This window comes from Gekko japonicus, unplaced genomic scaffold (assembly GCF_001447785.1).
Source record: "Gekko japonicus isolate JY-2015 unplaced genomic scaffold, Gekko_japonicus_V1.1 scaffold2835, whole genome shotgun sequence".
Classification (NCBI taxonomy): Eukaryota; Metazoa; Chordata; class Lepidosauria; order Squamata; family Gekkonidae; genus Gekko; species Gekko japonicus.
The window spans coordinates 122,509-142,201 of record NW_015173222.1 but is presented as its reverse complement, the minus strand read 5'-3'; the positions used below and the strand labels follow the sequence as shown (position 1 = coordinate 142,201).

General features: G+C 45.6%; 1 protein-coding gene across 1 annotated transcript in view; it reads left to right on the top strand.

Moving 5' to 3' along the window:
• The first annotated feature begins 2,579 nt into the window (after window positions 1-2,579).
• Window positions 2,580-19,693, top strand: part of TAC3 (tachykinin 3) — a 30,130-nt gene continuing 13,016 nt past the window's right edge. The window contains exon 1 of the mRNA XM_015422723.1: window positions 2,580-2,624. Within this exon, the coding sequence (XP_015278209.1) occupies window positions 2,601-2,624 (24 nt within the window). The 5' untranslated portion in view covers window positions 2,580-2,600. The remainder of the gene's footprint in view (window positions 2,625-19,693) is intronic.

Below are 19,693 nucleotides of genomic sequence, written 5' to 3'. Positions count from 1 at the left end.
TAAAGAGCACTTTCAGAGTTCAAAACATTCCGTAGACATTATCTTGTTTACAAGCCTTGCACTGGCCTTGTAAGGCTGGACGATATTATGAAATATTATTACAGTACCCCATTGCTGATAGGGCACTAAGGGAGAATGACTTATTTCAGGCTAGTGGGTAAGATCGCAGCAGAGAGGAGATTTGAAATAGGGACCATTTAGATTATAGCATCTCCTTTAGGCCACTATGTCCTACTAGCTGCCTGGAAGGAAAGCTAACATTCATTCCCCCATTTTGCACAAGGGGGGAGCCTATGGATGGACCGGAGATCGAGTGAATTGCCTAAGTCCACCTGGGGGAGTTTGGCAGAGGTGAACTTGAGCTCTCCAGCATTCGTGCATTTCTGTTGGAAATGAAACCGTTAACTTAAAAAAAAAATATTCGGCGCAATATTAGCTTTCTAAATGCATTTGGGGAATATTAATTAATCTTGAGTCTCATCAGCAGCGACACCAACAGAATACCAATTCAGAATGCCAGTTATGATTCATAGCACCTGGATGCTGTAGGGGGGAAGGCGAGGAGGCTCTCCTCCCCGGGAATGAGCGTGAGGAGTAACAATGTGAATGTTTCCCATTAGGAGAATCATCTGGTCTTTTATCCAAGATTGATTTAAGACAGAAGCTTTCATTAGTGTATTTGTACTTTGATTGAGAGAAAACAACTCAGTTCTGAAGCTAAGCTCAGGATCGCCTGAAAGTCTGGGACTGAAGACAGACGAGAGGTTCCATGTCCTTCTTAGGGCAGAGGCATCATTGTCTGCAGTGTGCACGCTTATTTCAGTGTCATCTCTGCTTAGATTTTGTAATGCTGGCAAAAGGTGTTTTGAACAAAAATGACCAAGTGCACGAAGAAATGAACAGGTACGCCATGGGAAATGATGCCTATATCAACTCCCTTGATTTTTATTTTTTTTTGCACACAGCTTCATATTTTATACTGTCTACAGCTATGCTGCTGGCACCAAAAGTGCAGTGAGAACAATATTCTTACGAGCGCATACATCTTTCAGCACTGGTGTACACACGTCTGGAAGACTAAAGAAGGTGAAGACAAATGCCAGCAGCACAGGGGGAATGTGAAAATGTATTGGTGGGGTACTAAAAAGCCTCTGTGCATTTCGCTGCATTGTAGATGAACACATTGGGAGATTCCCTGAACAAAGCACTGGTGAAATGTGTAGGGGCTTTTTTAGTATTTCATCAATACATTTTCACTTTCCCACTGTACTGCCAGCATTTGTCTTTGCCTTCTTTCATCCAGGTGACTGGTTGCCTTGCAACCCTTTTGTTATGCTGCACACATGTCTGGGCCAATTGGATTCCCCAGAAGCGTTCATACGGTTTGTAAAGGTACATGCACATCATTGTCTTGCCAACACTTGGCAAGTCTTCTTTTTATAGGAAACACAAGGGTTACACGAAGGGTGTAAGGAAAAAAAGTTGGGAGTTGTTTTAATTTTTTTTTAAAAAAAACTTTGATTTGGATTCTTCTAATATTACAAGTTATATTATGAATCATTGCCCCCCTCTCCAATTGGGATGCAATTCTCAGAGTTTACACTGCTTGCTGAAGGGATCCTCCCTTGTAGATCTGACAGGGACAGAAGAACAGACCTGTTTTATAGACTTTTAACCCGCTCCGATTAGCCAGGGAGGAACAAATTCATGTTTCAGAGGACAGCCATTTTAGTCTGCAGTAGAAGAGCTTAGATTTGAGTCCAGTAGCACCTTCGAGAACAACAAGAGTTTCAGGGGTATAAGCTTTTGAAGAAGAAGGAGGAGGAGGAGGAGATTGGGTTCACTACCTGAAGGAGTCTCAGAGTGGCTTACAATCCCTTTCCCTTCCCTTCCCCCCAACAGACACCCTGTGAGGTAGGTGGGATTGAGAGAGCTCTTTCAAGGACTGCCCTTGAGAGAACAGCTTTGGGAGAACTTGTGACTGCTCCAAGGTCACACCAGCAGCTGCATGTGGAGAAGTGGGGAATCAAACCCAGTTCTCCCAGATTAGGGTCCGCGCTCTTAACCACTACACCAAACTGGCTGTCCCTTCCCTTGTCAGATGCAGGGGGCTTTGAGTCTCGAAAGCTCGTACCCTGAAACTCTTGTTGGTCTCTGAGGTGCTATGGACTCTAATCTAAAAAAACTGACATGTGAGTGAGTTTTCCTCTCTTTTCCTGGGAACCTCATGTAGGCCTCTTCCCATGCCTTACTGTGTTCATCTTTATTTCTTTCAGCACTTTTCTCCCAGCACAGCTAACTTTCTGTATCCGATCCTGCATGTCTGAAAACGAAAAGATTTTGGTTAAATTGCCATTTTTTTTGGTTGACGCTTCTGGACCTCTCCATGCCTGGCAGTTTTCCTTCTCCACAGTGATCTCTCTCTTTTTCTCTTTCTAAACCCTATCCTACCACCATCTCTTTATTAGATTGTTTCTCTTCACAAGCTGACTCTTTCTCAGGAAAAGGACATGAAGAGTTCCCTTGTCCTCATAGCGCTGCTCTCGTTAGTAGTGGCAAAGCTATGCCATGCTTACTGCCTTGGGTCTCAGGAGCAACAGATGCCCAGTGGACTCCAAACAAAGGTGAGGATGCCAAGGCTGGCATGGCAGAGAGTGGGTGGCAGATTGTGGGTGTGTGGATGAACTTTGGTGCTGGGTGAGAGTCTGCTTTACTTTTGCACACCATGTTGTTCAAATATGGATTTTAGGTACTTGAATCCCAGGAGATAAATCAGGCTTTTTCTTTACTTCAGTGAATATGATTTAACAAGAAGAATTCTATTATCCCAAATCAAGACTGATGAGCAAAAGCCAGTTTAAAAAACACAATGTTTTTGAACCACTTTTCCATTTTAAATTTCCAACAGGATAAAAAGAAAAGAGAAAGAGTTCTTTATTCTAATGAATCTCTGTGCTCAGAGGTTCCTTTTGAATGCTATTTTCCTTTCACTTTTCTGCAAATGGGGCCTCTTGATTTTGGAATATTGTGCAAAATTGCATTATTTCCCCCTTGACTTTCTGTAGCATACCATGAGTCTAAATTGATCAAAACCTTACTGAATGTTGCTAGCCCTCACTGTTTTAGAATATTAGAAAATGTGGCCATGGATTGTCAGTGGTCTGAAGACTTAAAAAACTGGGACATCACCCGTATATTTTATTTATCAGCATTTTAGTGCGAAAGCATGTGAGCATCAAACATTTGAACCGTATGGAGCACTTGGTGGCTGGGTCTCTTTAGTCTCTTTTCAGTCTCTTTTCCTGCCATTTTAGTCTCTTTTCTCTCTTTTTTGGGGGTGGTCTACCAGTCGTCCTAGCTCTGAATATGTGAGTCCCCAAGCCCTGAAGGGCTTTAAAGGTCCTTACCAGCACCTTGCATTGTACTCGGGAACAAACTGGCAGCCAATGAAACTGTTTCAAAATGGGCAGATGTTCCCGTTGTCTAGCTCCGGGCAGCAATTGGGCGTTTGCATTCTGAACCAGCTACAGTTTCCAAGTTCCTTTCAAGAGTAGCTGAACATTAGGCAAGGTTGGCAACAGCCGTGAGAAAAATATCCTGTCCCTTTAATAGTGGCTTCTTGTGTGGAAATGGGCAGGTGGAAGGTATCCATGGCATGCAAGTCAATAAACATCACCTGATAAGTGACATCCCATGAAGCCTCTTTTAAAGGGACAGGGCATTTTCCCCCCTCCAGGTTGTCGGCAGCCCTATCTAATGTTGCACACCTCACACTGTTGCAACTGTGAGGATACAAAAGCTTGGATCAGCATGTCCAGTTCGGCTGAGTGTAAGAAAGGAGAGAATTTGGGAACCAGGTGCAGCTGGCAGAACTGCAGCATGTTTTTTTTTGTGATGAAAATCTTTTGTTGCTTTCAGCCATCACAACAATATGTGCTCTTGTGTTCATCTTCTTTGTTGTAAAAAAATTAAGATTTCTAAGAGCTCCTGGTTTTGTGGATGCGTCGATGTTTGGCCACCTTACACTCAAAAGGTTTTCGTTTGGCCACTGAAGCATTTCTTTATAAATTTGCATCTGCTGTTCTTATAGTTTATAGAATGTGGACTAATAGGAGGATCCAGTCAATGAAAGGTCACTGCAGAAGTTATTTGCTGTGTCCCTTCCAGACAGTCTCCCCAGTTTGAGTATTCCTTACCTATAAAATGCATTTATTTGTGGTATCTGCATATCACATTCGTAAACTAAGGAATCCAGAGAGCCGCATACTTGGTGTTTTCCCCTGATTTTATTCACACAATGGTTCTGTGAGATAGGCCCAAGGTAGGGTTGCCAACTGTGACTTACCTTGCCGGCGGGGGACTCCTGAGGGATCCTGGTGTGTGTGCGCATGCACCGCATTCACATCATAGGGCAATGATGTCATGACGCCGGGCACGCTGGGGGTGGGGCCATGACCATACAAGGGAATGGGCCTCTGGGGCGGGGGGGTTTCCGCCCCCTGGTGGAATTTGGCAGCCCTAGCCCAAGGTTACCCAGTATGCTTCACAGCTGAATGGGGGTTCAGATACAGTCTCCTAGAGTTACCAGCCTCAAGGTGGGACCTGGCGTTCTCCCTGAATGACAACTGGTTTCTTGACTGCAGCAATCAGTTCCCCAGAGGGAACGCAACTTCGGAGCGTGGGGGTATTTGACATCACATCCCCTCTGAGTGCCTTTGCCTCCTGAAACTCCACCCCCCCCAGGCATTGCCACAGGGCTGATTCCTGCTTTTTCCATTGGCCCTGGGCAAAGAGTGCCTTGGCCCCCCCTCCCCTCCTCTCCTCTGTTGGCCACCATGCCCTCCATTCCCACTTCCCTCTATAGGGGTGCCAGCCTCTGGGAGGTGGCTGGAGATCTCCTGGGATCATAACTGTTCTACAGGCAGCAGAGATCAATGCCCCTGGAGAAAATGGCCACTTTGGTGGGTGGACTCCTTCCAAAGCATTGTGCTCCATGGAAATCCCTCCCCTCCCCAAACCCCACCCTTCCCAGGCCCCACACCCAAATCTCCAGGTATTTCCCAACATGGACCTGGCATCCCTACCTGCACAGTAGTGGCTTCTACTGGCTTTCCTGAACTAGTTGCTTCCTACATTACAGGGTCATGAATGTGCAAAGGGAGCCAATCAGAACAGCTGTTTGTCATGATGCAGGACAAGACTCACATGGTTGTCTAGGGAACTATATTCCTGGACAAAGCAAACAAACAAAAAAACCCCACTACTAGTCCCATGAAGCAGCGTGAGTGCATTTCAAACACATAATAAAATTATTTGTTTAAGCACACACACCCCTCACTCTGGGGTGCTGCATAAAAGTAGAAATATAAAAGAAAATCCCTTCCTTAATCCGCACGGTCACGTTACAACTCCGCTGTAGCTGGAAAGAACAGAGATCTTTAATGTATATTCAGCTCCTTCCTTCTTTCCTTCCTCCCTCCACAATAAAAACATCCTATTTGTCAGATGATATTGTTATTGCTCCATACGTGCTTGAGCCTTGATTCTACCAGTTAAAAACAACAACACCAAACCCCCCCCACATTCCCCCATTTCTGTCTTTTGTAGAGTTCCTCTTGATTGTTTTCCGTATTCCCTGTTCTTTACAACATCTTTAATACACAGTTTAATGCCGTGTATGAATTTATTTGACAATATTCTGTGTACCACAAATTGCATCAGTTTCATATGTATATAATTTGAGGGAAGAAAGTAGGGAGAGGCAAACTTTGATGCACGAGAGACACACTGTGAATACAAAGAACGTCTTGAATCTTTGATCGGCATCGGCACTTTGAAATCAGAGCAGGAAATCCAAGCGAACAGCTCTTTTTTGTAGAACAGGATTATCATGTATAAAGGGGGATCCTAGCGCAACAGTCCATGTGGTTCTTTGTTTATTTAAAATAGGGGGCACCATGGTGCCCACCAGTACCTTTCCTGGTCCCCACCAAGTGTCCTTAGAAAGTGGGTGAGGCCAAGTGGGGCTTTTGCCCAGTGGAGATCTGCTTGGCTGTGCAAATTAAAATAACATCTCAGTGACCGCTGCCACTACAGCTGCCAGTTTTGTGTAGTGGTCAGGATCGCAGACTCTAATCTGGGAGCACCGGGTTTGATTCCCCACTCTTTCACATGCAGCTGCTGGTGTGACCTTGGGGAAGTCACAAGTTCTCTCAGAGCTGTTCTCTCAGGAGCAGTCCTTCAAAGAGCTCTCTCAGCCCCACCTACCTCACGGGGTGTCTGATGTGAGGAGGGGGAAGGGAAAGGAGATTGTAAGCCACTGAGACTCCTATGGGTAGTGAAGGGCGGGGTATAAATCCAATCTCCTCCTCCTCTTCCTGTTTTATTCTCTCTTTGACTCCCCTTTCCTCATGTATTTTTAAATTTCACTCCTCTTGTCCCCTGCACTTGAGTTTTCTCTCTCTCTGTAGTTGATTCCACCTCCCGCAGTGGCCATTTTGTGGCCTGCCTCCCACCCTGGCCATTTTGTGGTTGTACTCACCACTGTGCGTCAGAATCCCAAAGTGGCCCACAGGCTGAAAAATACCGGGGACTCCTGATTTAAAACACCTGTGATCCCACCTTTCTCCCAGAAAACTGGGACCCGGGGCATGTAATAAAGCCGATACATTTCTAAAAACATCAAAGATAGCCATTAAAGTTACTGGCAATAGCAAATAATGTGGTGGTTAGAATGTCAGCACAGGTTCTAGGGGGACATGAGTTCCAATCTTCACTTTGTGGGAAGTTTGCCTGGTGACCTTGGGCCAGCCTCAGCCTCATCCACCTCACAGGGTTGTTGTGAGGATAAAAGGGGGAAATGGATATCGTGTGTGCAGCCCTGAGAACCTTGGGGCAAGGATGAGTTAATAATGCATTAGACAAGATCCCCTAAAATAATCCCACACAGTTTAGGAGCAGTGTTCCCTCTAAGATGAGTTAGTGTGAGCTAGCTCACAGTGTTTTAGCCTCTGGCTCACACATTTTTGTCTCAGCTCAGGAAGGAGGGCTCCAGAGCAAACTAATTTATGCAGCAGCCAAATCTCTTGCTCACAACTTTAATTCCAGTAGCTCACAAAGCAGAATTTTTGCTCACAAGACTCCACGGTTTAGAGGGAGCATTGTTTAGGAGGCTTCCCATGGCCCAGGTGAGAGTCGGGGGGGGGGGGAGATACGGGGGCAAGAAACAAACTTGAGACTAGGCAATAGAAGGGGGGGGGAAGTAGCACATGATGTGGGGATCGGTGAAGCGAGAAGGAAGATGCAGACTATGCTTCGCCCCTGCCCTATTTTTGTGAAGCATAATCCTCACTGTAAACAACTGCATGCACATGGATTGATGGGAGAAGGGGTGCAGGTCAATGTTCCCTCTAAGCTGTGGAGTCTTGTGAGCAAAAATTCTACTTTGTGAGCTACTGGCATTAAAGTTGTGAGCGAGGCAATTTGGCTACTTGCATAAATTTCGTTAGCTCTGGAGCCATCCTTCCTGAGCTAAGACAAAAAGGTGTGAGCTGGAGACTACAAAACCGTGAGCTAGCTCACACTAGCTCAGCTTAGAGGGAACATTTCGATTCCAGAAGTCTGGTTTCTTGTTCACTCAAACTATAACCATAATTCCATGTTCCAAGCCCAACCGAAGAAGGTGTGGGAGGGTGAGTTTTATCTGAGGCAAAAGGGGTATCCTTTCATAATAGAGGAGGAGATAGAATTTTTCTCCCCTTCCCATCTTTGCTAAAAAAGAGCTTTCTGTGGTGCAAATTGCTTTTTGTGGACAAGTCCTGGCTGGAGACATAAGTGGTTGCTTTTGTTAAATCCCCTCTGAATGAGATCCGTGGAGGATAAAAAGCTCTGAGAAATCCAATTCCACCCTCTCTTGCAGATCCTGTCACGCTCCCACTGCCCCCAAAATGCCTCAAATTATCTGTACAAAGTAATTCTCTGGTTTTGGATGCTCCTGATCTTTTTTCTTTTTTTTATCTCATAAAATTACTTCACTTTCAGCAGCAGTTTTAAGCAGATTAGATTAGAGCCCCCCCCACCGCCCCCCACATAGACACCTACCTCTTCTAGTTCTTTTTCAACACATATTCTACAAGGAGGTGTAATTGGCAATGTTTTTTCAGCTGGAAATCTGCTCTGATTACGGGGAATTACAGTAGAATTTGCATTTGGGAGGGACGGATCCGTTCAGAAGTTGCGGGCGTTAGACTACCATCTCGCTGGTTATCTGCTGCTTACTGCCAGCTCTCTGTCATGAAAAGGAGACAAGAGGTAGAGAAGAACAACCAAGGAAATCCTTTCACCATTTACAGATTTCATCTACTTATAATATTTATAGACCACACAAATGTCCCCCAAATCATTTTACAAAACAATTTAAGCATCATCAATGAAACAAACAAATTAAACAACAACAATAGCAGCCCACAATTTAGGAACCTAGGAGTGCCGTCTTATATATTTATTTATTTTTCAAATGTATATTCCGCCCTCCTGGCAAACAGGCTCAGGGTGAATCATAACAAATAATTAGGCCATTCGGCATCACAAAAAGACAATAACTACCACCACTACCACTACCACCACCATTAGTGGTGGAGATAACAACGAGGTTAGGGGCGGTCCCAGGAAGGTCTGACACTGATGCTGCTGGACTGGCCTTGGACCATCAACAGAACAATATCACCCCCAAGGAAATGACTGATACCATCACAAAATTATTCGGAGTCCATCTTGTTTGCATGGAGCACTTTATTCTTGTTTATGTTGTAATTTAATGGTTTTATTGTTTTATCTTGTTTTTATGCATGGGCTTGTGCCCTCTGGTAAGCCGACCTGAGCCCGCTCGCGGGGAGGGCGGGGTAAAAATGTTAACAATAAAAATAAATAAATAAATCAATAGTTCATTAGAACTTTAAAAACAAGGAATTTAAAAACATTACACCAATTATTTCACAGTCCCTCAATGTTGGGCCGCTGGATTCTAAGTTTGTTTAATCCAGGCTGCGTAGAAATGACGTCTTCAGCAGGGGAGGCGGATTATTTTTCTGGACACCCTCTGCCTCAGCCAAAAGGCCTGGTGGAACAGCTCCATTTTACAGGCCCTGTGGAACGATAGAAGGTCCTGCAGGGCCCTGATTTCATGCGGGAGCATGTTCTACCAGGCCAGGACCAGGACAGAGAAAGTTACTCTTAAGCAAAGTGTCACCTTTCTCAGCTCATTGACTTCAGTGGATAGAAGTGTGTAACTCCACTGAGGATTCCATCGTAGCTGCCTGAGGCTCAGTGGAATAAAAACAATTCTATAGGTAAAGGTAAAGGTTCCCTTGCTCGAAAGCCAGTCGAGTCCGACTCTAGGGTTGCGGTGCTCATCTCCGTTTCAAAGCCGAAGAGCCAGCGCTGTCCGAAGACGTTTCCGTGGTCATGTGGCTGGCATGACTAAACATCGAGGCGCACGGAACGCTGTTACCTTCCCACTCAAGTGGTACCTATTTATATACTTGCAATTTCTTGCTTTCGAACTGCTAGGTTGGCAGGAGCTGGAACTAGAGACGGGAGCTCACTCTGTCATGCGGCACCCGGGTCTCGAACTGCTGAACTACCGGCCTTCCACAGCCTGCAGTTCAGCGTCTTAACCACTTGAGCCACCGCAGCTCCCTAAAAACAATTCTACTCGTCTCCAAAAGGAAATAGGTGGATTTCGGGGGGGGGCATTGCACATCTGTGGGGCCATCACTGAAGTCCTACTTCTTTCTGATCCTAGAGCATCCAAAAGGAGATGGGTGGTGTCCTACCTGAGGAGTCAGTGGAAGTGAGTTGAAGGATGACTACTTAGTAGGATTACCAGCTCAAGGTGGGAAATTCCTGGAGATTTCAGGGTAGAACCTGGGAGAGTGGAGTGTGGGGAGGGACCTCAGCAGGTTATAATGCCAATAGAGATCACTCTCCAAAGCAGGGGAATTCTATAGTCTGGAGATCAGTTATAATTAAGGCTGCCAGCTTTGTCTTGGGAAATTCCTGGAGATTTGGGGGTGGAATCTGAGGAGGATAGAGTTTGGGGAACAAAGTGAACGCAAGAGGGATGTGACGCCATAGAATCCACCATCCAAAGCAGCCATTTCTTCCAGGGGGATTCATCTCTGTCGTCTGGAGTTCAGCTGTAATTCTGGGAGGTCCCCAGGCGCCTCCTGGTAACTTGCAACTCTATTCCTTAAGCTGGAGGAAGGCTTCAGATTGTCTCAGTGGAGTGGCAAAATATAGACCAGTACCTGGAACAGGGCTTTGCTAGCGGGAGTGTGGAGTTATCAACCTCCAGGTGAAGCTTGGAGATCTCATAGAATTACGGTTACAACTGATCACCAGACGCCAGAGATCAAGTTCCTCAGGAGGAAATGGCTGCTTCTGAGGGCAGAATGAGCACTTTAATGATGGTCTGGGCCTGGCTGGGGCGATGGCACGTGTGCCCACAGAGAGGGCTCTGAGTGCCACCTCTGGCACCCGTGCCATAGGTTCGCCACCACTGACCTATGGCATTGCACACTTGCTGAACTTCCTCCCTTCTCTAAAGTCTACCCTCCCTTGGTCCTATCCCCAAATTTCTAGGAATTTCCCAAACTTGAGTTGGCAAGCTTACGGGAGTTTGTGAGTATTGGGGGGGAGGGGGAGGACTGTATTTATTACACACCTAGGGCTGCCAAATCGGGCCGGGGGGCCGGGAAAACCTCGCTTTGGAGGCCCGATTTCTGCCACGGCGGAATCGGGAAAAGTAGAGACATCACACCGCCAACCAAAGTCCGTAGGGTCAAAGCAATCCCTTGTATGGCCGTGGCCCCGCCCCCAGCATGCCCGGCGTGCTTATGTCACTTCTGCGTGACGTGCATGCGGCGCGCGTGCGCTTCGCACGCGCACACACACAGAGGACACCGGCCGGGAGCCCCCTCGCTCCCGGCCGCACTTCGATTTGGCAACCCTATACACACCTGCAGCTCAGATGTGCTTTCTTCAAATTTCTTTCTTTCTACTCTCCTTTCTACCATTTCTAGGCCTTCAAATTGCTTTCAGGGCAGCCTTCAACATGTATATCTCCCACGCTAGAGCAGATTTTTTTTTTCCCTTGATGTCCACACCAGGGAGGGCATATCCTGCTAGTGCAACTTTAGCAGGCCTTCTCCTTCATAAGGGGGATGTAGATCCACTAGGTCTTCTGAAGAGCCAGTCCCAGCCTCTTGCAGGTGAACATGTTTATTCACATGTTATGCAACCTGGACCTAGACAGTGGCATTAGCAACTCTGGTTTGGGAAGCTCCTGGAGATGTGGGGTGATGCCTGGAGGGGGCGGAGTTTGGGGAGAAGGGGGAAGTCTATGGGGTTGTAATTCCATGGAATCTGCAGTTCAAATCTGCCGTTTCCTCCAGGGGAACTGATCTCTGTAGCCTGGAGATCCGTTTGTAATTCTGGGAGAACTCCAGGCCCCACCTGGAGGTTGGCAACCCTACTAGAGAGGTTCTTGCTGCAAACACTTCAGCAGCCATCTTGCAACATTTGACTCCTGGTCCTTCTTTTCCCAGATTCCAATACGAGACAGATGGCCTCTCCTAACATTAATGCTTTATTAACTGTACGTTTAGGGTTGCCAACCTCCAGGTGGTAGAAATAATAACACTAAAGCACCGTGCAATAAACAATAACAACAATATAATCCTATATCAGCTCTAAACTTTGTTTTTTCTAGTCCAATGTATTAGTATTCTCAGTGCTAATTTATTATATCACAAACACAATAATTACAATGTAAATTAAATACAGAACATCCAAAAATTACAACATTTGCCCCACAGGGTTATAAGTCAACATAGAAATCTAGACAAAAATGAAGATGCAAGGAAAATATAAGACTATGAGAACCGATGTTGACTTGCTTCTGCTGCCTTCCTCAGGTCTTACAGAATGCAAGGGATGTATCATTCTAATGATGTTTTCAGTCTGTTGATATATATAATGTAATGTAAGCTTCAGTATAGTCATCAGATATCATTCTTAGAAAATAGAGGGAACCGCCAATCAAATTCTCAAGGATGTGGCACTCAGCCTGACGGGATTCACAGCTGGCAAGATTCAGTTCTCCTGGTGAAAATGGCTGCTTTGGAAAGTGGACTCTCAGCATTATACCCCACTGAAGTTCCACCCCACCCCAAAATCTCCAGGTGTTTCCCAACCCAGAGCTGGCAACCTTATGATGCTTCTGTCCACTATTTACCACAACAGGAAGCACATGCTTCTCAAATCAGAACAGAGCAGGTTATAGCATGCAGGGCAGGAATGGGGAAGGTCGGAGCTGTTGCTGCACCACAGGAAAGGGGCTTTAATGGCAGTTAAAGAGCCAGTTTGGCATAGTGGTTAAGAGGGGTGGACTAGTATCTGGGGAACCTGGGTTCATATCCCCACTCATGCCATGAAAGCTCACTGGGTGACCTTGGGCCAGTCACCCTGTCTCCGCCAAACCTACCCGAAGGGTTGTTGTGAGGATAAAATGGAGGAGAGGAGAACAATGGAAGCCAGTTTGGTTCCCCGCTGGGGAGAAAGGCAGGATACAAATGAATTAAATAAATAGTATTGAATACCTAAATAGTTAATGTGACAGAATGTGCCTGTTCTGGCTTGCGGGCCCTGTTCTGCCTTGCCCTCCTAGGGGTTCTCAACTCTTGGGGGGGGGGTTTACTTCTCTCTAGGGTAGTCCGCCACCACCACATTCCCTTTTTGCAAGGAATTGCCTGCTGGGAGGGACAGGACTCCCAGCTTCCTTTCCAAGAACTGAGGCCTTGCCTGTGTGTCTCCCGCTGCCCAGTGCCTGGTCCCCACGGGGACAGTTTACTGCCTTGCCTGCCCCTGGAGGAATAGCTATTGCCAACTTCCTGCCTTCCCCTCCCAGTACTTCTTTTAAAATAGCTTGTCTGAAACGGTGGAGGTGTGAAAAAGAAAATATTTATAAGCATACTGTTAAGGAAGGGATTCAAAAGAAATGGGTAAAAACGCAACCCCCCTGTCCCTCTTGCTATACAAGCCCGATCAGATGTTAAAATAGGACAGGCTTCTAAAGCTTAAGCTGTTATAAATCTCTACAGAGTTTTCAATACCTTGCAGCTGTCTGTCACTCTCTGGACAGGCACATGGTCAACAATGGCTGCCTCCTCCAGAGGAGAGCTCTGTGTGCATGCTCTCATGTCCTCAGCATCCCAGGAGAAGAGACTCCCTTCCTCTTGCAAGGAGATTTTATCATCTCTGTTTTTCTACCCCACTGACCAAACTAGGCCAGGTCAAGGGAGCGTTTCCTGTAGTGTCTTCCTGGAAAATACTCCTGGAGACTATCTAGCATTGTAGTCTTTCAAATCTCTGTTCCCTGCTAGGAGGGGGGGAGGGCTTGACCCACTCCATTGTCTCTAGCTAAATCTGTTAGCATATGTATACAGGTAACCTGGAAAGCCATTGCACTGTTAAAGTGCACAGTGGAGGCTTTGCCCCTTGCCAGCCTCCCAGGAGACAAAGAAGCATTTCTTCGCAGAATCCCTACAAGAGAGGGCTTGAAGGGAGTGCCCTCGCCACTCCCCAGTGGCAGTGGTGCTATCTTGGCACAGGAAATGACAACATCTGGGTGGAAAGAGTCAGAGCTGCCCCTGAAGTCATTTGATAGTATTGCCTTGATTGGCTTTTCAAATAGTTTGGATATGTTTTCTACCTTGGCAAAGGGCATGAGGGGCAAAAGATGGGACAAGCAGATGCAAAGGCATTCACCCCCTATTTTCCACCCACTGGATGCTGGAAGCCCAGCTGAGCCCCACTCTCATTTCTGATCTTTTGTTCCCTGGTTCTGTCTCTCCAGCTATTCTTTCCAGAACTATGAGACCATGTAATAAACTTGCTATTGAAATTCTCAGTATGACTTCTGTACTTGGCCCTTCCCTTATGACATTATAAATTGCTCCCACCCCCCTCACTGACACAAATATTAGTCACCTGCGAATGAAGCTGTTGCAGTCAAAGGGGTATCTTTGAAAACCGAGTGAGCTCCAGTTCGCAATTGCAACTGCTGACTTTGCAAAACAGCTGAGAGAACGAATTACTGCTATTTGACGTGAGCCAAATACTCTTGCCCTTGGACACCTCTAATGTGAGTTTTTTCAGGCTTCCGAAACAATGTTCTGAATCCCTGCAGAACTGAATTTTCCATTCCAAAATGTGTTTATTTGGCAACATTCAGTCCCATGTGGATAAAATATTACATTTCAAACATTACACCCGAAAGTAAGGCACTGAGATATGAGGGACCCTGTTGAACTTTGGCTCTGTGTGAAAATGTTACTTGGTGAGGTGATCTGAAAGACGTAACAGCTTTCATCCTCTATGTAGTACTCTGGGAAAAAGTCCGTTTCCTAACCATATATGGGATAGCCGGGGAATCTAATTAATTTTTTTTTTATACTTTCAATTTATTGATGAGCTAGGACAAGGCTTGGTTGCTCACACCAGCATGGGACTAGAACTGCCAAAGCTTGGCAGTTCAGATGTTATAGTTAAGCAGGGGGAAAATCCCCTGCGCCACCGCAGTTAGATTAAATGTTTATCTAAGTAAACAGAAGCAGCCTTGATGGCTCAGTTTCTCAGAGACTCCATTTACATAACCAGATATAAGAATAACAAACAGTACCTTCATTCCAGCATACATATGTATTGGTAGTTATCATGGTTGGTATACGAAGGGAAGAGGGATTCACAATCAGTTCATTGCAATGCATTCCTCTTTGGCCTTGGGCACAGTGGGAGGCACCTCACCTGCCTGCCCATTTCTTCAAAAGGTAAAGAACACTTCCCCTTATAAAGCAGCCAATGAAGAGAAGCATCCTGCCCCTCCCTTCTTCATCCCAACCCCCCAGGGGAAAGCTGGGGGAGAGGGAGGGGCTGCGAAGGGAAGCGCAGCCATTCAACTTTCTGCCCTTTTCTCAGTCTGAAAAAAAAGAGAGAAGATCAGTGAAGGGGTTCCTTTTTAGAAGTCTCTTCCATCTTTCAGAAAGCTTGAAGCCCTTAGTTCTGCCTTCCCACTCAGGGGAAGGGCATACCTGAATAGAAGATAGGAGCAAGGTGTGGGGTAGGGGCTCTTTTTGTAGCAGGTATTCTGCCCTTTTCTCAGTCTGAAAAAAAAGAGAGAAGATCAGTGAAGGGGTTCCTTTTTAGAAGTCTCTTCCATCTTTCAGAAAGCTTGAAGCCCTTAGTTCTGCCTTCCCACTCAGGGGAAGGGCATACCTGAATAGAAGACAGGAGCAAGGTGTGGGGTAGGAATGTGCAAGGGGAAAAAATGTATTTTTTGGATTCGGGGCTTTTGGATGCTTAAAAGTTTGGTATTGCCTTGAAAACCCGAATTCCAATATTGTATTGGAATTTCGGTAAAATTCGGGAATCTAGAATTTTCTGTCTCCATTATACCCTATGGGGGGCCATTATAGTAAATGGCAAATCTTCTACAGTATATTCAGTGGGCTGGGGGGAAGGGAGGTTGAAGCAGAGGGACCGAATTTGCAGTGTAGCTGCTGGAGGCTCTCCCCCAAAAGAGCCCCCAAGTTTAAAAAAGATTGGACTAGGGGGGTCCAAAGCTATGGGCACCCGAAGTTTCCAATGGTGGAAAAAAAGCAAGGCGGGCATACAACAAGCCCAGCAGATTCTCCCAGAGAATCTCTGCAGTAGAGAGGTGCAGGGAGGGGCATATTTGCAAGGCCAGCAGCAGAACCAGTGCCACTTGGGCAGTGCCAAAACCCAACAGATTTGTATTTGAGTGTTAATTTGGCTTGGAAACGCTGAATGCACATCCCTAGTGTGGGGTGGCTGTCCCCTGAGACCCTGGAGGTCTGTCCCACAGGCTGCTGCACACTATTGACATCTCTTTCTGCTGCAGTAGGTTTATTCATGTAATCTCTCTCTCTGATTGGAGCAGCCGCATCCCAGGTAGCATGTTTGCATCTCCATCTTGCAGTGACTCTTTACCACCACTGTGGGCAGGCCCTGTGGGTCAAAGTAAAAAGATTGGACTAGGGGGTCCAAAGCTATGGGCACCCGAAGTTTCCAATGGTGGAAAAAAAGCAAGGCGGGCATACAACAAGCCCAGCAGATTCTCCCAGAGAATCTCTGCAGTAGAGAGGTGCAGGGAGGGGCATATTTGCAAGGCCAGCAGCAGAACCAGTGCCACTTGGGCAGTGCCAAAACCCAACAGATTTGTATTTGAGTGTTAATTTGGCATGGAAACGCTGAATGCACATCCCTAGTGTGGGGTGGCTGTCCCCTGAGACCCTGGAGGTCTGTCCCACAGGCTGCTGCACACTATTGACATCTCTTTCTTCTGCAGTAGGTTTATTCATGTAATCTCTCTCTCTGATTGGAGCAGCCTCATCCCAGGTAGCATGTTTGCATCTCCATCTTGCAGTGACTCTTTACCACCACTGTGGGCAGGCCCTGTGGGTCAAAGTACCACCATGAATCAGCAATGATTACCGTATTTACTCAAAAGGAAGATGACTCTGAATGTAAGACTTCCCACGCTAAAAATGTACAGAAAAAAAGGTTTTTTTAATTATTGGACATAAGTGTAACTTGTTTGCGAATTTAAAACTGTCTATGTTTTTCTTTGATGACATATCTGAAAACCCCCCACTAGCCTTGTATTTGAGAGTAAATACTGTAAAAGGTCTTTCTATCTTATCCAATAAGAATGGGGATAAAGGTTTTGCTATTTATCCATTAAGAATATGCAAGGAAAATAAATTGTTGGTAGGAGAATAGATCCATTTGCCGACACGGGTGTGGATGCTGGGTCAATCAGAAGAACTAGGAGCACTATGCATAGTTATGCAAATTAAGTATCTGAACACAATTTTGAAATAATGTCTTTTTTTACTGAAAACTTGCCAGAGCATGGAAGGGAAGGGATGCTGTTAAGTGTGGATGCAGTTTCAAAACTGTGTATTTGCTTTCTACATGCACAAAGGCTGTGAGGGGTTTTGTTGTTGTTCAGTCGCACAGTCGAGTCCGACTCTTTGCGACCCCATGGACCAGCTCCCGCCAGGCCTTCCGGTCTTCCACTGTCCTCTGAAGTTGGCTCAACTTCATGTTCGTTGCATCGATGACACTGTCTAACCATCTCATCCTTTGCCATCCCCGTCTTCTTTGACCTTCAATCTTTCCCAGCATCAGGGTCTTCTCCAGGGAGTGCTCCCTTCTCATTTGGTGGCCAAAGTATTTGAGCTTCAGTTTCATTATCTGGCCTTCCAGGGAACAGTCAGGGTTGATTTCTTTTAGGATTGACTGATTTGTTCTTCTTGCAGTCCAAGGGACTCTCAAGAGTCTTCTCCAGCACCAAAAGAATCTATTCTTCGGCGCTCGGCCTTCCTTATAGTCCAACTCTCACAGCCATACATGACTACTGGGAATACCATTGCTTTGACCATGCGGACTTTTGTTGGCAGGGTGATGTCTCTACTTTTTATCATGCTGTTTAGGTTCGCCATTGCTTTCCTCCCAAGGAGCAGGCATCTTTTAATTTCATGACTGCTGTCACAGTCTGTGAGGGGTTGCGGACGACAATAATATGCCTTAATTTCATGACTGCTGTTACAGTCTGTGAGGGGTAGGGGACGACAATAATATGCCTTGTCCCAGTGCCCCAAATGCCTAGTTATGCCACTGATGTAAGCAATGAAATTGGCAACTTTTTTCTCTTGTTCATTTATGGACTCAGCAAGACAGTGAATTGCCAAGTGATCACTGTTTGGGGCATTATATCTCCATTCAGTAGATCCCCCCCCCCCACTGGGTCTGTTGATGAATTCCATCATGATTTCTCTGCAGGGGTGTGCATGGACATTTTTGTTTTTGTTTCCTTTCTTCCACCTCTTTCCATTTTTAAGGGGCACTGTGGATTTCATAGTCCATTATTCTTAATTACTCTTGTTTCCCATTCATTGTTCATTCTATTGTTTTTGCCTGTATTTTAATGGGAGACTCAGCCCACCTTCTGCCCAAAACTCTGGTGTTTTCCATCAGATTGCATTTACTGAGTTTTAGAGCAGAGGAGTTATGTGCTTAGAGGAGAGATTCTGACACAGAAAAGAAGTTCCCTCCATGCCAGGTTTTGCATTGCTGGACAAATGAAAAACACAGATGTCTCCTGTTTCTGTTGAAGAAATGAATGGGGCTCATTCACTGTTTTCACATGTGTATCTAAACAAATGCACATTCTGACTCTTCTTCCTCTTGGCTTTTGAATCAGTTTGATTGCCTTCTCTCCTTCCGGGCTTTTGGGAACTCTGCAGTCAGGAAGACCACACTGGATGAAGACTGAGAGGGACCGGAGGGAGTAACAAGACTGGATAGCTTGAGGCACTTGATGTGTCGAGGGCGGGAGGGAGCATCACTTCTATCTCCATGAAAACCAGAGAGAATGGAATTGTTAGTTGCAAGTCCACCGGCACCTGTCAAATTAGTGATGCTGGACCAGTTTCCAGTCTGTTATCATGACTTTGGGGCTTATCAGAGCTCTGTCAGCTATCCTCTGCCCAATCCTGCTTGTTCCTTCGGTGTCCTCTGCTAGAAATCTTTGCTTAATCCTCTTCAATTCATACTACAGAGCTGAAAGTCTATAACCAGAGGACCTAACTCTAGCATCTGACATAAATTGTGCTGATGAGATATGTATTTGAATACACTTAGGTGCTATGCAAAATGTTTTGGAATGGTGGCTCAGTGGTAGAGAATTAGCCATGCATGCATGAAGTCTTAAATTCAATCCCTGGCATCTCTAGTTAAAAGGATCAGGTAGTAGGTGATGTGAGAGACCCCTGCCTGAGGCCTGGGAGAGCCACTGCCTGTAAGAGTAGCAAATACTGACCTAGATAGACCAGTGGTCTGACCCAGTAGAAGGCAACTTAATGTGTTTCAGACGCTAGTTTTGTTATAGGCAGTAGAAAGAAAAGTCAGGGATAATTGAAAATACAGCTTAGAGAGAGGTGAAGCTTCAGAGGGTGAGAAGGCTGGGAGAAAGGACACACTGGTGACCGCAGAGATTTTATTCATTTATTTATTTAATAATTTCTTTATCGGTTTTTAAGGACAAAACAAACACAGATAAACAATCAAATATTCAAAATTAATGATCTAGAGTCAGATATAAATTAATTTTTACCACTCACTTTCTTTTTTTCAGGTAAAAGTTGTTAATAGACTACCCCAATCCTTCTTACAGTACTTAGTTTCTTTGTATTATGCTAACAAAAAATAATCCTTTTAAGCAACAACAGAAATAAGCTTTGAAGATAACACAAAAGTACTTAACCATTAAACTGCACAGAGGTCTAAAGTTCTTATTATCATTCCAAAATAAATCAAAAGTCCAGTACAGTACATTCATTTCCAGCCAGTTTGGTGCAGTGGTTAAGTGCGCGGACTCTAATCTGGGAGAACCGGGTTTGATTCCCCACTCCTCCACTTGCACCTGCTGATGTGACCTTGGGTCAGTCACAAGCTCTGGCACAGCTGTCCTTGAAAAAGAGCAGTTTGTGTCAGAGTTCTCTCAGCCCCACCTACCTCACAGGGTGTCTGTTGTGGGGAGGGGAAGGGA